At 37.7% G+C, this 17,464-nt stretch overlaps 1 protein-coding gene across 1 annotated transcript; it reads right to left on the bottom strand.

Moving 5' to 3' along the window:
- Nucleotides 1-10,960: 10,960 nt before the first annotated feature.
- LOC147334669 (Fc receptor-like protein 5) lies at nt 10,961-15,542 on the bottom strand. The gene is made up of 6 exons (XM_086287390.1): nt 15,512-15,542; nt 15,288-15,347; nt 13,763-14,029; nt 13,066-13,473; nt 12,644-12,709; nt 10,961-11,203 (listed from the first exon to the last, which is right to left on the bottom strand). The coding sequence occupies exons 1-6, from the start codon at nt 15,540-15,542 to the stop codon at nt 11,148-11,150; spliced, it is 888 nt and encodes a 295-aa protein (XP_086143516.1). The 3' UTR covers nt 10,961-11,147.
- Between the last annotated feature and the right edge of the window lie 1,922 nt (nt 15,543-17,464).

Below are 17,464 nucleotides of genomic sequence, written 5' to 3' on the forward strand. Positions count from 1 at the left end.
AAATGATTAGTTAGAGCTTTTTTCATTATTTTTTTTATATACACAATGCAGTTCTGCTCATAACCGAGTTGGCGCTTCGTGTTTTGAGGGTTTTAAGCTTTGTCTGGCGTTATATTGTGGACGTTGAGTGCAGAGGGATATTTTGCAGCATGCTTACACATACACTGTGTAAGAATATTGTCTCTAGGTCAGGAAGTCCGAACAAGATGTCCTGACCTGGGCCTTAGAAATCCGCAGAAAGCCAAGGCTTAGCCGCGGTTATTTTTTTTTCTCTGTCTTTCTGATTCCAGGAGGAGCAGATGTGAGGCGAGGTCGGACTGAACGGAGTGGATTTGAAGGGAGACATCAGGATGGGTGCTGGGAGAAAATGACCATAATAATCTTTTGTTATTGTCACAGTATATAAGCTGTACAGTCCAATGAGGGTCATCTTTTTTGTGAAGCAGTTCACTGCTTCACACAAAAGTACAGTGCTGTAACTTGTAATTTCAACTGCCAAAGCAGATTAAATATTTAATATATTTCTCCCAAATTCCTTCTGAAAAATGTGCGCATGACAGAATGCAGGAGTGAGCCTTTGTGCATCATTTGAGTAAATTACCTCAGATAATCACAAACGCTAACAGAACCATCCCGTTGTTATGTTTAATAGTCTGAGACTGCCATTGCACAGTGAGTCCTTCTCCTGCAGGCACGTGCAGAGGGGGGGGGGGGCTAGAGGGGCTTGAGCACCCGCCCCTTTCCTGATGGGTGCCCAAAGTGCCCTTTTGTTGAGGCAACTTTTAAAAAAAATTCTTTATTTATTTTTTTATGTGTGTGTGCGTGCGGAGTCCCGTCTGTGCCCCTCAACAATAATATTTAACTATTAATCACAGTTTCGCTAAATAAAAGGATCTGGCTTGCATCAGTCACATGATCACATTTAACCAATGATTGCCCTTGACAGCAGAACGCGCTGGTTACGAGCCGGGAACGAGCTCACAAAGAGCACGCGCATTTTTAGCGGTCCGGAGCTGTAGAAGAAACACAAGTTAACTCAGAGACACAGACTGATGCAACAAAACCAGTAAGTAGGTGTACAGCTCACACTGTAGTGTGTAGCACACAGGAGTATTAGCTTATTACGTACACGTTGGTAAGCTGTCTTGTTGCAACTGACGAACTAAAACAAACGAGCATGCTGTGTGTGCAACAGCGCGACAAACATTACCTGTCCTTTTATTAACTGCACAAGTAGTGCTGGTCACAGCTGCTGGCTACCTGTGTAAGGCTGTCATGGGTCTGTAGCTCTGTCACCGTTTTAGGGAACATATTTAGTTTTAAAGTATTTAGAACATATTTAGTTTTAAAGTATTTAGAACATATTTAGTTTTAAAGTATTTAGAACATATTTAGTTTTAAAGTAAGTTTCCGGGCTTTTCCTGCCTTTCTGGAGGGATTATATTTCACTAAAAAACGATGTAATATGCATGTCCACATAATTATGCATTATTATAATTATAATATATTAAAAAACACACGCTGTATTTTAAAGAACATACATTAAGAAGCAGATTATATCAGATTTATATTTTAAATAAGACAAAATTTGGATTTTACAGCAGTAAAATTATTGTATCTACAGTTTAAAAATGTAATAAGCTTTGCCCTGCACAGAGTGGATAGTGAAACAAATGGAATCATCATAAATACATTATTTCATATTCATTACTTCCCCCTCATTGCTTTATTATTGTAGCTCTAGTAATAAATAATAATGTAAGGATTCTGAATCAGCACCGTGATGCCCATAGTATATACAGTATTCTGAAGAAGGTCTAAAATGTCACTGTGTGTGCGTGCATGTGTGTGTTTTATTTAGATGGATTTTTAAAAAAAATATTACTCAGGATATAACATTGTCCAGACATGGCTGGTAAGGACATGAGGAGGAAACAGTAGGAGCTGTGTGAGGCTACTAAAGGCAGGGCTATAACATTTTTCTGTCATCATTTTATTATAGATTAAGTGCAAGAGTTGTTAGGTGTGGATAATTAGATTATAGTTTATTGCAATAGCAAGTTGTGCCTTGTTCTCACATAGCAAGTGGAGAGTGATATATGAAATGATGGGATGGAAGGAAGAAGAGAAGCAAAGAGTGATTCACAGGCAGAGCCGAAATTATTTCTCACAGTTTTTTGTTGCCTTATGGTTCCAAGCGCTGTCACCAATCTTTGCATTTTGTTATTATCTCATGATACTTGTTTAATCAGCTACCATCTCTCCTATGGACTTTTTAATGTCAACAGTCTCAGATCAACACAGCCCTGCCCTCCAGCACTATCCACAGCAACCCCTCAACAGCAACATTGTACCCATCAGGTAAAACATCGGCTACGTTTGCTTTGCCTTGTTGCCCATATTAGATTCGTGATGAATGTGTGTTGTTGTTATTCAGCCTGGTTCAATGTGCCCCTTTTTAACTTTGAGCACCCGCCCCTTTAAATCTCTCTGCACGGCCCTGTTCTCCTGCACCACTTCCCATGTGTTTATGTGTGCATTTAATGATTAGTCATTATGTTAAACTCTTTTCCCAAGTCCCCAACAAGTCCCAGGGGATAGTTTCACCTCACAATATTCATCTTAGTAAGTTTGTGTCCAATGTGATCATGATTTCAGATAATCTTGACTTTTGGTGTTTACAGAAAAGAAGTGTTGGGATAATAAGAGCTGTACAAACCTCCTCCCATCTGTCTGTGTCAAGAACATCGGATGATTCCTGGGTCGCAGCAAAGCATGATACACCTGGCAACAAAGTTTCTGATATTGCAACCGTACCTATTTTATTTTGCTGTAATGCTACATAAGGAATGAAATGACTACTGCTATAACTTGGAGTTGGGTTGCTTCTTTTAATAGAAACAAACTGAATATGTAATAAAAAAGAATTTTTTTCTTGCAAAACTTTATTTTCCCAGAATAAACTGCTTCTTTCTTATTTTCTGCAACATTAAAATATTTGTGTTGACACTTCTCTTCGAAATAAATTTACGGGAGCTAAATCTGTAGAGTAGGGCAGGTGATGAATAAAGATTGTGTTTACATCTAACCATTTGGTTTTAAATAAAAATAACACCTAGGTTTAAGAGAGCACATGATGCTGTGGAAAGAATGGGGCTTGAAGGACTGATTTACTCTCTGAACGAAAAAAGGATTTTTATTTATTGTCAAAAATTAGAAATATGAACACTTGTAATGCAACTTCAATTGAAGGATGACTTATTCAAAATGCACAAACCTAAAAAAGCATAGCCAAGAAGTGCTCTTCTAGGAGGAAAAAACATAAGAAGTGCTTCACTCGTGCTCTGCACTATGTTGATTTCTGAATACTGTGTGAAACCTTTCAAATAAACCATTCTTCAACAAATCATAAATTACCTGTTTTACAATTACACTTTCAAGAATCTTTGAGGCAAAAGAAGTTTGAAGATAGTTAAACCAGCTGGGTCAGGTGATTGATTTTTAAGTAATGGTTTAATTCAGGGATGGGCAATTCCAGGCCTCAAGGGCCGGTGTCCTGCAGATTTTAGATCTCACCTTGGGTCAACACACCTGAATCACATGATTAGTTCGTTACCAGGCCTCAGGGGAACTTCAGGACATTTTGAGGAGCTAATTTAGCCATTAAAATCAGCTGTGTTGGTTCAAGGACACATCTAAAACCTGCAGGGACACTGGCCCTCGAGGGCTGGAGTTGCCCACCCCTGGTTTAATTACTGCCAATTTAAACGGCTGTGGTGCACAGCCCATTACTAGAGATAGGTTTATCCCTTTATTGTGGCGGGAATGAATTCTATTCTATAAGTTCCGGGTCAATTAGCTGCATGTCCCTTGAAAAGCCAGGAGATGGCAGTAGTGCAACATCTTGGGATGCAAGCTGCCGTTGAAGATTATTATTATTATTATTATTATTATTATTATTATTATTATTATTATTATTATTATTATTATTCATGTCCTATGTCCCCTGCTCCCATGGCTGCTGCTGTCCCTGTGGTTGACGTGCTTGTCAGATATCGACAAATTACGGACTACATATCAATTGACAGCGTGCAATAACCCAGGCGATTCATTCAACTTTCTACCCTCTCTCGATTCACTCAACGGTGAGTTATTTGGTTGGTTTGTTTTGTTACAATTAATGAAAATGCAGAGCCGCGGTCGCGCATTCTAAACACCGGTAAGCTAACGCCAGGCTAGTGACAATTAAGTGCAATTACTGGTCTTAATTATTGAAAATTGTTTTTGTTTTTTTTCACTATGGCCGAATGTTAAATTAACGTTTCAAGAGTTGAGTGAGTGATTTGGTTTTTGTAGTTTTGTCCGTTTTGGATGTTTTTTGTTACATTTTGATAAAATGCCAGAATGCCTATGGGACTTTTGAATTGAGTTAAAACTCCTTTTAGATTAATGAAAAAACATGAGAAATATTATTGAATTTGTTGCGCAACACCTAAAATTAAGTCTCTTTTGTAAATATTTGATTAACCTTGGATAATGTTTTTTAGCCTTGTTGCTAATTTACTTTACTTTGATGGGACCCATGTAAATGTTTTTCAGTAGTATTTTGAATGAGATTTATCATAAGAGATGATGACTATGAGATGTTATGGTTTGTCTGGTTATTGGTTTGATTGTTGTATGAAATATGGCATTAATTATTTGACTTTGTTATTTATGGCTTTATTTATTTTGTCATGGCAGTAGAACGCTGTTTCATTTTCTTCTGTGAATGCTAATTTATGTTTGACTTTGTTTTGGTCAGGTTTTTGTTTGTTTTTTTTCCCCCCCTGCGATCAAAGCAAGCCACCCAACCACCGCTGCATTGTGGTAGGACCTGTGAATCTATGGACTAAATTGAACTGTTGCTACATGGTCAATGGAACAAAACTGATCTGATACTGGACTAAACCTCGTCCCACCTCCGTTTGGGACCCAATAAGCTGTTTCGTATTATTACCATTATTTTTGTTTGTGCTATATATGCATATATTTATATATATATTTTTGTACATCAGTCTATACATTTCGCATTGCCATAACATACATACTATATATATTTTTGAGCTCTATTTCTGTTTCCTGTGTTTTATTCACACACTCAGGCTCCGTAGTCGAAACACTTCTGATTAGCTCATTATCTATGACGCTGCAGTCAGGTGCTCTGTCCTTTACCGCATTACATTATCATATTTAAGAAACCATTAATGGCAAAACTTCATTCAGCAGTTCTGTAGGGATGGGGTACAATAGACACAGGGATGGAAGAAGTGATTAAGTCAGTTAAATCAGAAAGATTATAGGCCCAGTTTAGCTCAGGGGGTGACCAGGTGGCCAGAAAGCAGCAGCTTTCAGATTAGAGTCTGACCCCTAGCCATTTGCTGCATGCCTTCCCTCTCTCTCTCCTAACATTCTTCATGTCTCTCTTTACTGTAAAAAATAATCTTGAAGGAGTGAAAGAAGCCATCTATGTCCATCTTTGAACAGAGGCGGTGGTTTACGACACCAACTGTCTGCCATCTATAACCCAGTTTTGAGATCCCTTCCCAGACGCCTTAATGCCCACTCACATCCTTGGCCTCAGGAAATCGCATGATAAGGTGGGGCCAGGTTTCACAATGAACTCACCCGAAACTCTGGCTGATTGGGACCCACGCCCAGTTTCACACCTTGGCTCAGGCGATTAGAGGATCATCAGGGGGTCCTTTGTCCCTCTTTGGGGGGATACTCCCACTGGGTTTATATCTGGGACTCTCCACCATTTCACCTTAGAACTGAAGAAGCTTCTCGGATGAGAGGTGAAACGTCTTCAAGTAACTTAAAGAAGTCCAGACGCTTTTCTTTGCAAGCTCCTTTGACTACGATGACCTGGATGACTGAGAACCTTCACAGACGAAAAGTGCAAATAAAATAAGTGCAAAATTTCTTGTAGTGGGGAAATGAAGACAAAAATGTCACACCTGACTGAAAGATACTTATTAAAATATGATTTGCTTAATTTATGGAGAACTTATATTTCTCATGTTTTTTTTCATTGAACATGTTTTGGAAACATTCAAATTCTCTGGATGTTTGAGTAATCTGAATAGACACCAGTCTTTGTTTACTTGTCATTTTAATCTTGCCAAACAGCAGTCCTATTCACTACCAAAGTGAACAACGCAGTCACTTTGTAAGACCAGACTGCCTAACCAATGCGCTGTCTGAATTGACCTACAAGAAAGTCTACAACTCAGTGCCTTATACATGGATCCTGGAATAGAACTAGAACTGTACAAGACTAGCAGAACCCTAAGAGCCTTCACCAGAAATTCAATATGGATGTGGTGAACAAAACCCTGAGACAGATTAATAATAAGACTGGCTACAGATACTGACTAGAGAATGGAGCCACCTCATGATCATCATTTACCTCAAATCTGTATGTCATGTTATGCTGTGGCAGGCAGGATGAAGAACCCAAACGCTTGACTCAGAGACAGAATAATTTACTAAGGGAGGTGGCTTTATTGCGGTAGCAAATCAATCCAAACATAAGAGCGCTAACCAAATCTCAGAAAACTAGAAACATGGCACTAAACTGAGAAAACTAGAAGACGGAATCTTCAAGTCACATAAAAACACACTGAGGTTACAACAAAACAACTGACAGAGAGAAACACAGGACTTAAATACACAGGCAGGACAAAAAGATGACGGCGAACAGGTGGTGACACAGCAGGGACAAATCAGACCTAATTAGACAAAGGAAGTAAAGCAGAATACATTGACAAAGGACACAGACTATCAAAGTAAAACAGTAAGTATAACACAGAGACACAGACTTGACACGGAATAATAATAATAATGATAATATAGCCCTTTTCGAGACCCTCAAAGCGCTTTACAATTCCACTATTCATTCACTCTCACATTCACACACTGGTGGAGGCAGCTACAGTTGTAGCCACAGCTGCCCTGGGGCAGACTGACAGAAGCGAGGCTGCCCTCTGGCCAACACCAGTAGACAGTAGGTGAAGTGTGTTGCCCAAGGACACAATGACCAAGACAGACAGAGCTGGGGATCTAATCGGTAACCTTCTGGTTACAAGATGAGCTTCGTAACCCCATGAACCCCGGTCGCCCATAAAGACTGAGACACGACCGACTGGAAAGACACTGGGAATATGGAGGTAAGCGTGAATAGATGATCCTAGAACTAAAAATATAACACAAGCAGGACACCTATCATTCTACAGCAATGAAATTGGAATGTTATTTACAGTGGAGAAGTGTAGTTAGACTGTAACAAAGAGAGGGAAAGTATTCAGAACTGAGGGGACTGCACAACAAGAAGGTAACATTGCAGCCATTGAGGACAGTTACAAGTACCTGGTAATCCCAAAGGTAAATGGGAAGCATGAAGAAGTCGATACGAAATATGCAACCAGTCCTGAAGAGTCTGCTGAATGGGAAGAACAAAATCCAGGCAATTAACACCTACTGGTCATCAGATACCCTGCCGCGATAATATATAGTACTAGTCGTAACCACAGTTACCTCAAGGTACTTTGGAGGTGGATCCAACAATGATCTATATAGGAAGAGAAACAGAGCAGAGATAGTCTTGAAGGAAGACTAAGTGTTATGGAGGTGAAGAGAGTGGGGTAATATTGATTCCTGTCACTACATATACGCTGCAGGCTGGATGTCAGTTAAAAGAGAAAGAGGAATTCTTTTATACAATAGATGATGTTAGTCTTGTCAAAACATTATAATTATATAATGTTATATTTAAAAAGTGCAATGATCCATGTCTGAGTAAACTGTCAACAACAATGTTAATAATAAGCATTAGACATAAACATAAAAATAAAGAAAATAAATTCTTCTCTGTTGTTTGCTTTCTTATTTTGTATTTTGAGATTGTATCTTCATATTGAAATCTAGAACTATGATTCCAGTTACTATTTTTTTGGAAGCCAGCTGTTTATTGATTTTTCTTTTTTAGTTTGGATATAGAAGGCAAGCCAAGTTTATTTATATAGCACAATTCAACAACAAGGTGATTCAAAGTGCTTTACAGAGACATTAAAAACAAAAACAAATAAAAAAGCATGATTTAAAATTGATTAAAAAAAACAGTAGATACAGTAGTTAAAATGTAAGTTTTGAAATTTAAGCTTAAAAGTGTGGATTTGGTGTTTTATTCAAATGCAGCTGAGAACAGGTGAGTCTTCAACCTGGATTTAAATAAACTGAGTGTTTCAGCTGATCTGAGGCTTTCTGGGAGTTTGTTCCAGATATATGGAGCATAAAAGCTGAATGCAGCTTCTCCGTGTCTGGTTCTCATCGTGGACTACAGGAGGAATGCTGACCCACATCCACCCATCCACATTAAGGGGACGGCTGTGAGCAGCTTCAAGTTCCTGGGAGTCCACATCTCCGAGGATCTCACCTGGACGACCAACTGCTCCAAGCTGGTCAAGAAGGCTCACCAGCGCCTCTTCTTCTTGAGGACTCTGAGGAAGAACCACCTGTCCTCAGACATCCTGGTGAACTTCTATCGTTGCACCATCGAGAGCATCCTGACCAACTGTATAACAGTCTGGTACGGGAACTGCTCTGCCTCGGACCGGAAGGCGTTGCAGAGGGTCGTGAAAACTGCCCAGCGCATCGCCGGAGCACCACTTCCTGCCATAAAAGACATCTACAGGAAGCGGTGTCTGAAAAGGGCTGGGAAAATCATCAAAGACCCCAGTCACCCATCACATGGACTCTTCACCCTCCTGCCCTCTGGGAGGCGCTACAGGAGCCTCCGGACTAAGACCACCAGGTACCGGAACAGCTTCTTCCCCACAGCTGTCAGACTCCTGAACTCTGCCTCCTGACATCTGACCCACGTTAACACATGGACTGAACATACACACACCCACAAAAATGACCCCAAATAGAAACAATGCATTTTTCTATACACTCTGTTGTTATTCTTCAAAATCTTTAAAACAAAGAGTTGTTATATTTTCATATTTGAGGTATTCCTCATAAAACATGTTTGTGACATGAGGCCCTTTGCATTTTTATTTATTTTTTCATTAATTTTAAGAAATTGCAGTTTTTGTATCACTTGTATCACGTTTGTATGCTTGCTCGGTATATACTGCAGAAGCTGGGCCTTCCTTCTGAAAGGCACAAGTTGTTCATCCACTGTAACATAATCACTGAGGATGAATTTCTGCCTGCAGTTGACCAGCAACAGGCCCCATATGTAGCTGAAAGCTGCCATGTGGTTTGTTTTCAGTCCATAGGCTCTGGTCCTCTTGTCATCAAAGTGCAAGAAACTGTGAATATCTTTAAATCTTTGAATTGACATAGTGGCCTTGTACCATGGGTTATGCAGAGGACTCCCAAAAAACATAAATGCACATAAATGGTCCACAGGTGCGCATTTGCTGTCAAAATAAAAGACGCGCACCAGATAAGAAGTTGGGACGCTCGTATGCGTACATTAGATGTTCTGGAGGAGGACAGACATTTGTTCAGAACTCTTAAAGATGTTGAAGAAGCAAGCTCCGTAAGCAATTACTTTGGTGTTCCTCCACCGCAAAAGAAGCGCCTATTCTCTGAATTTCCGGGAATACTTTTATTTTGACAGCGAATGCACACTTGCGAACCAATTATGTGCAGCCCTGACTATAAATCATGTATGTTACTGTGTAAAAATTAATTCTAAATCCATCATAAGTGTAAGTGGGACAGTCAGAGTTGCTAAGAATGAAAGTTCCAAAAAAAAAATTCCATAGGAACTGCTTGGGTTCATTTTTGACCCCACTTGTGGAAGAGTGGGGTAGTGATACAAAAACTGCATTTTTTTTAATTAATGAAAAAATTAACAAAAATGCAAATGGCCTCATGTTACAAACATATTTTATGAGGAATACCTGGAATATGAATATATTACAACTTTGCATTTTAAAGATTTTGAAGAAAAACAACCCCTGGGGTCATTTTTGACCCCACGTGTGCATCTAAGGGTTAATTGTGATTCTAACGTATTGTGTTTATTTATTTCATTTAATGTGTTCTATCTGCAAAACAAGTGATCCAGGAACAAAATAAAAGGAAATTGACTCTTTATAACTTACTTTGACACCATCATTTCAAAGTATATAAATGTTTAAAATGAGGTGACTGTATGAAACAGGTAAGCTGAAACAACACTTTTTATTTTATTATAAAATTAATGATATGAAAATGAATATTTACACTAACTACTCTGCATCACCTCTCCAAACGTTTTAATCTGGTAGTTAGTTGTACACCTGAGTGAGGCGAGTGAATGATGGCCGACAGTCAACATATTAGACAGCTTGAATACTTATGTTATATTATGATGTAACTGAAGAACAAGAAAAAGCAGGTCACAGAAATACTGAAAGCTTTACTTGAAGTTGGTCAAGATGATAATTAAAAAGAAAAAAAAGTCACAATAGACACAAAACAAAAAGTGCATATTGTACAAAATCTTAACTGATTTCATTTTACCTACTACAGAGAGTAGATTACAAGACATTTTAAGTGTGACATTTCTGAAAGCCATATTTCTTAATTTAAGAGCACATTGTGTAGAATAAAATGTATCCAGTTGATTTTATTTTTAATTAGTTATTTTCTCATTGGAACAACAACTGTGTATTAATGTAATATTTTAAAATGATATTTTAATATTGTGTTATAGGATACCATAACACGTTACTGTCTAATTGTTCTAGTTCCATTGATTTGTAGAGCTTTGTTTGCCATTCCTTCTATGTCCACTAGTTTACTTAATTTGCCAACTACTAACTAACTAACTTTTACTAACTATTATTATGCTGTAATAATATGCTATAATTTTTAGAGGAAAATGTTACTGATTCTGTTGTTATTAGGCTGTGTGGCAGGCCGGACAAAATATGCAGATCAAAAATAAGGAAACTAAACTGCAAATTTTCTACCACAAAACTGGGAGGAGCACAGCTATAAGGGAGAACACAACAATTTTCATAGCGGAATGCAGATGTCATACAAGTATTTTCCTCATTTGTGTCTGTAGACTGTAGAATCAAAGCAATCCACTTCCTCTTCTCCTATAAATGGGCTGGTCGCTCCGGAGAACACACTGACCAGCTGGCTGCTCTTGATTCTATTATGGAGACAATTTAAATTTAAATTCTAAATTAAGTATGCTGCAGCAGTATATTAAAATTGCAAATAGAAGGTCACCTTTTTCTTATAATCAAGCACAAACATTGTTCATTTGTTGATTATATGTATGTTTTCGTTTAACCTAATTACAACTGAAAATCTCTAAAGAAAAAAAAAATTAACGAACTCATGCAGCTTTGTGAAGCAAACCAAAGCAGGTCGAGTGACTCATTGAAATATGGAAGCCTATATAGAAACTGTATGTAAGGGGGGAAAAGTACAATTCTAATAAGTTTGAAATCCACTTTTTCAAATTCAAAGAGATTTCAAAGCTGTTCCTGGCTGATGATCCAACACTACTTTATCAGTGGTCACAGTGATGTGGTCATAGAGGCCAGCTCGTTGTGACAGTTGTTTTTTAGTTGTTGTTGTTTTGTGTATTTGTTTAAATTTATATTGTCTTTTCAAATCCAGCTTGTGTTTACTGCAATGACAGTGTGTTTGTGTGTTTGAGACTACTGTCATGCTGAAAAAAGAAAGAAAAGAAAAAATAATTATTATTTTCCAATCAAATTCACACACAGAAAACACTTTTTGTTTGTTTGTTTGTTTTATTCTTTACTGGCCAAGCTAATTTTTGACAGATTATGATATAAATGAATACATGTCTCAAAATTATTTTTTTAAACACTGATTGTCTGTCTGCATTTTACACTACACTTTCATTACACTTCATCATTAATGTAATTCACTTGATACTTGAGACAATACTTAATTTTTATTTAGCATATATTTGAAGAAAATAATAATTTAAAAACTGTTCTGATCTAACATATTTTGGTGCATCTAGAAGAACAAGTTGTGGGAAAAAATAAGCTGCTAGATTTAAAATAGATTTAAAATTATAGTATGTACAAAATAGTAACCAATGTGGCTGGCCCACCTTGGTTACTTTTAAAATTCACTACTCATATGTCAACACTTCTCTTATTACAAATAAATCAAGTGTGCACATTTAGTCTTTTTATATTTATTTGTGACCTGCAAACCACCTTTAGAAACGTCACTGCGGCGACTCACATATTTGTTTCTGTCTGTGGGTTTCTCATGTGGTTTTTATCTAAGATGTCGAGAAAGCTCAATGTGTGATCAGCATCACACCAATGCACTGTTTAAAGAGTAACTTTCAAGGTTCCATAAATATCAAAATGCAAAAGTCAGTGGTTTCTTTTTTTTCTAACCTAGTTAACTCTTTGAGTAGTCCTTAACTGAACTCCTAACCTTAGCCCTCTTCAATAATAATAGAAGATGTTTAGCTCAGGTTTATTATTCTTCAAAGTTTTGGCACTAGCAAGTTGTCAAAGCTTTTTCTTACTATAGCTTTTTAAGCAGTTAAGGGTGTTAGATCTTTTGTGTTTGTCAATGATGGGTAAATTACCTTTCATCATTCTTGGTTTTGTGATGACAGCATATGTCGCCTGGGTTGACTCCACCTCACTGGCCTCTGCAGACATTAAAACATAGAGCCGAAAAACATAGACAGAAAATTGTTATGGAAAATGTGCTTGTCACAATATTAATTATTTTGATGAGTTTTTATAAGGCTAACTATTGCATTTACTGGTCATTACAGGACAAGGTCAGATTTCAAATATTACAAAATACAAAAACCAACAGATGAGAACAGTTCATACCTACATATACTCAGTATTTGTCCTTACCTGTGTGTGGGGACGAGGAAGACTGGAGGTTAACAGTTTTATATATATATATATATATATATATATATATATATATATATATACCAGACTAACTGGTTATTACTGGTATGAATATTTAGTCAAAACTACTTAAGCTTACTTTGCGTCAGTGGCATTTCTTCAGTGTGACCTAGGATTTTTTGTTGATATTTCAGCCAATAAAGGAGGCCTGCCAGTAGCAGCAGTAGAACCATCATAGAAACACTGACACCAAGGTATAGGTGAAAATAACTGTCTTCAGTTTGAGCACGAGTTTCCAGGCTTCTAACAATTAGCCAGCTCTCTGCTGATTCTCCAGTATCAGAGATGCTACATTTGTAGACTCCTTCATCAGATTTGGAAACAGTGGGGTTCATCATGCTTCCTGTTGGACTATGACCAATGGAGATGCCACTTTTATAGAAATCAGCAGTGAAGTTAGATTTTTTGTCCTTTTTTCTACAGTGTAAGGCCATGTTATCTCCCTCCGTTACAGGATTCACAGGGCTGTCCAGGATCACAGGACCACCTAAATGGCACATGATTTGTTAACATATAAAAGTTTCACCTACTACAGACAGTAGATTATTTATCATTTTGATTAAATTGTTGTGTAAAACATATCACATGTACCCGAATCAGAGTGCACAGAAATTTGTGTCGTTATGCTGTGTTTATAATGAGGACGTTTTTGTTTGTTTTTTCTATCAGGAAAAAATATCATATTACGTGCTTGGCTAAATGTGCAATTTCAAAACATATTGACTTACAAAGTCTGCGAAGTTTAAATGAGAAGGTGTAATTCCCTCTTTACATACCAGTTACAGTGATGTTGACTGTGTTGGTTGTTTGTATTCCTGCTATTTCACACCAGTATTCTCCACTGTCACTTGATGGATATGCATTACTAATATTGCAAGGTCCAGTAGATGTTTCCCAGGTAGACGCACATGGTCTAACATGTCCCTTTGTCTTTTTCATCACTCTCCATCCAGTCAGTCCATTCAGTCCTTCACAGCTAATTGAAATTGACTCTAGTTCAAAGAATTGCTGTCTATTTGGAACAACCTGAGGAAAAGCTGAATCTAAGACAGAAATCAAAGGATAAATTGAAGATGATGAAAAAAATTACCATGACAAACATTTTTGAATTTGAGAAAATATAGCTGGAGGAAAATTTGGGAAAAGTTTGTTAGGTTAACTGGCAAAAGGTCAGTGACATGTTTGGGTATTTAGAAAAGAAAATTTTGGAGAGACAACGTTTCTCAGAAGTACAGATGGGTAGGCGTTCACCAATCTATGAAAAAAAATGTTCCTACACAAATTGTGGAACAAATTAATAATGTTACTCAGTGTAAAATTATGAAGACTTTGAATATGTTACCATCTACTGTACATAATATAATCAAAAGAGTCAAAGAATGTGGAGAAATTTCTGTGTCCAAAGTACAAGGTGAAAAATGAATACTGGATCCCTGTCATCTTTAAGCATGACCTGTTCCTAAAATCACCGTTCAAAGAATAAGACATATGTGAACATGATTGACAAACATATCCATCTTTTTTCAACAAAGGCTGATTTAAAATCACCTCAGAGTATAAAACCAGTCTGTGGTCTGACAAATTTAAATTAGACATCATTTTTGGAAAACCTGGATGGCACATCCTTTAAGCTAAAGAAAAGAGGAACCAGCCAGCTTGCTATCAGCATTCAGTTTAAAAGCCTGCACCTTTGATGGTATGGGGCTGCATTAGTGCCTACAAACTGCCACCTTGCACATCTGAAAAGGCACCATCAGTGCTGAAATGTATATACTGCTTTTACATGACTATATGCTCCCATCCAAAAAATGTCTTTTACAGGGAAGGTGTTGCATATTTGGGTAAGATAATAATAAAACTGCATCCTGCATCTTTTGCAACAGCATGGCTTCAAAATAGAAGATTTTAGGTTGTGAATAGACCTGCCTTCAATTAAGATCTTTCATCATCTGAAAACATTTGGTACATCATGAAATGGAAAATATACAGATACATATCAGATAAGAATAAGAAATATTCTTCTGTCAAAAGTCCAGTAACGGATCTCCTCAGTTCCCAGACATTAAGACATTATTAGACTATTGTTAATAAGAAAGGGGATGCTACACAGTCGGGAACATCTATTTTGAAATGGATTGTTGATGTCAAATTTACAATGAGTTAATGTTTTCCTTTGGTTTAATCATTTGAAAGGCTATGCGTATAATATGTTAGTATGAGAATTTATTATTTTTTCCTTAGAAATAAGGCTGTACTATATTTTTGCTGTGAATACATCTCCGCAAGCATTTAACTACGTACCATGTCTTTGAAAATCTCCAAAGTCAACTGTTGTCACCAGCAGCAACAGCATATTCATCACTGCAAAAATGAAGAAACATAATGATTTGCATAGATGTTATATTTTTAATATTTTCTTTTAATTTGTTTTAAATATATACATATTTTTCTCATTACTCCCATGCACATGTTTTCGGAATGACTGACTAAATAACTTATTGTAGACAGAGAAACTCAGTACTCACACAGTCTGATGCCTTGAGTTCTGACCTCCATGTTGTCTTGTTGCTGACTGTGTGAGTGTCAGAGTGAAAGAAAGTCTTTTCTTCATAGGAACTTCCTCTTCCTGTGTTTCTTGTGGTGATTGAGAGAGCAACAGGTCTTCCTTTCCGAGAAACCCTTCTAACAGATATATATTCCTAATTATATAATATAAGAAGTAAAAAAATAAGGTTTGTGTGTGTGTGTGTGTGTGTGTGTGTGTGTGTGTGTGTGTGTGTGTGTGTGTGTGTGTGTGTGTGTGTGTATAAGATATAGGCATACAGAAGACAGCAGATCTTTTGTATATACACACACACACACACCACACACACATACAGGGAGTGCAGAATTATTAGGCAAATGAGTATTTTGTCCACATCATCCTCTTCATGCATGTTGTCTTACTCCAAGCTGTATAGGCTCGAAAGCCTACTACCAGTTAAACATATTAGGTGATGTGCATCTCTGTAATGAGAAGGGGTGTGGTCTAATGACATCAACACCCTATATCAGGTGTGCATAATTATTAGGCAACTTCCTTTCCTTTGGCAAAATGGGTCAAAAGAAGGACTTGACAGGCTCAGAAAAGTCAAAAATAGTGAGATATCTTGCAGAGGGATGCAGCAGTCTCAAAATTGCAAAGCTTCTGAAGCGTGATCATCGAACAATCAAGCGTTTCATTCAAAATAGTCAACAGGGTCGCCAGAAGCGTGTGGAAAAACCAAGGCGCCAAATAACTGCCCATGAACTGAGAAAAGTCAAGCGTGCAGCTGCCAAGATGCCACTTGCCACCAGTTTGGCCATATCTCAGAGCTGCAACATCACTGGAGTGCCCAAAAGCACAAGGTGTGCAATACTCAGAGACATGGCCAAAGTAAGAAAGGCTGAAAGACGACCACCACTGAACAAGACACACAAACTGAAATGTCAAGACTGGGCCAAGAAATATCTCAAGACTGGTTTTTCTAAGGTTTTATGGACTGATGAAATAAGAGTGAGTCTTGATGGGCCAGATGGATGGACCCGTGGCTGGATTGGTAAAGGGCAGAGAGCTCCAGTCCGACTCAGACGCCAGCAAGGTGGAGGTGGAGTACTGGTTTGGGCTGGTATCATCAAAGATGAGCTTGTGGGGCCTTTTCAGGTTGAGGATGGAGTCAAGCTCAACTCACAGTCCTACTGCCAGTTTCTGGAAGACACCTTCTTCAAGCAGTGGTACAGGAAGAAGTCTGCATCCTTCAAGAAAAACATGATTTTCATGCAGGACAATGCTCCATCACACGCGTCCAAGTACTCCACAGCGTGGCTGGCAAGAAAGAGTATAAAAGAAGAAAAACTAATGACATGGCCTCCTTGTTCACCTGATCTGAACCCCATTGAGAACCTGTGGTCCATCATCAAATATGAGATTTACAAGGAGGGAAAACAGTACACCTCTCTGAACAGTGTCTGGGAGGCTGTGGTTGCTGCTGCACGCAATGTTGATGGTGAACAGATCAAAACACTGACAGAATCCATGGATGGCAGGCTTTTGAGTGTCCTTGCAAAGAAAGGTGGCTATATTGGTCGCTGATTTGTTTTTGTTTTGTTTTTGAATGTCAGAAATGTATATTTGTGAATGTGGAGATGTTATATTGGTTTCACTGGTAGAAATAAATAATTGAAATGGGTATATATTTGTTTTTTGTTAAGTTGCCTAATAATTATGCACAATAATAGTCACCTGCACACACAGATATCCCCCTAAAATAGCTAAAACTAAAAACAAACTAAAAACTACTTCCAAAAACATTCAGCTTTGATATTAATGAGTTTTTTGGGTTCATTGAGAACATGGTTGTTGTTCAATAATAAAATTATTCCTCAAAAATACAACTTGCCTAATAATTCTGCACTCCCTGTATATATATTTATATATATATATATATAAAGAAGATTTA

Source organism: Aulonocara sp. 'chitande type north' Nkhata Bay, linkage group LG3, assembly GCF_057382095.1.
Source record: "Aulonocara sp. 'chitande type north' Nkhata Bay isolate Kocher_YH1m ecotype deep benthic linkage group LG3, A_spYH_male_GT1.1, whole genome shotgun sequence".
In the NCBI taxonomy this organism is placed as follows: Eukaryota; Metazoa; Chordata; class Actinopteri; order Cichliformes; family Cichlidae; genus Aulonocara; species Aulonocara sp. 'chitande type north' Nkhata Bay.

Bases quoted from the DNA above. Each gene is read 5' to 3' on its own strand.
- LOC147334669 (XM_086287390.1), bottom strand. From the start codon at position 15,542: ATGGAGGTCAGAACTCAAGGCATCAGACTGT. The intron at 13,474-13,762 runs GTATGTAAAGAG...TGTGCCATTTAG, and splicing joins AGTCAACATCACTGTAACTG to GTGGTCCTGTGATCCTGGAC. The intron at 12,710-13,065 runs GTAAGCTTAAGT...TAATGTCTGCAG, and splicing joins AGAAATGCCACTGACGCAAA to AGGCCAGTGAGGTGGAGTCA.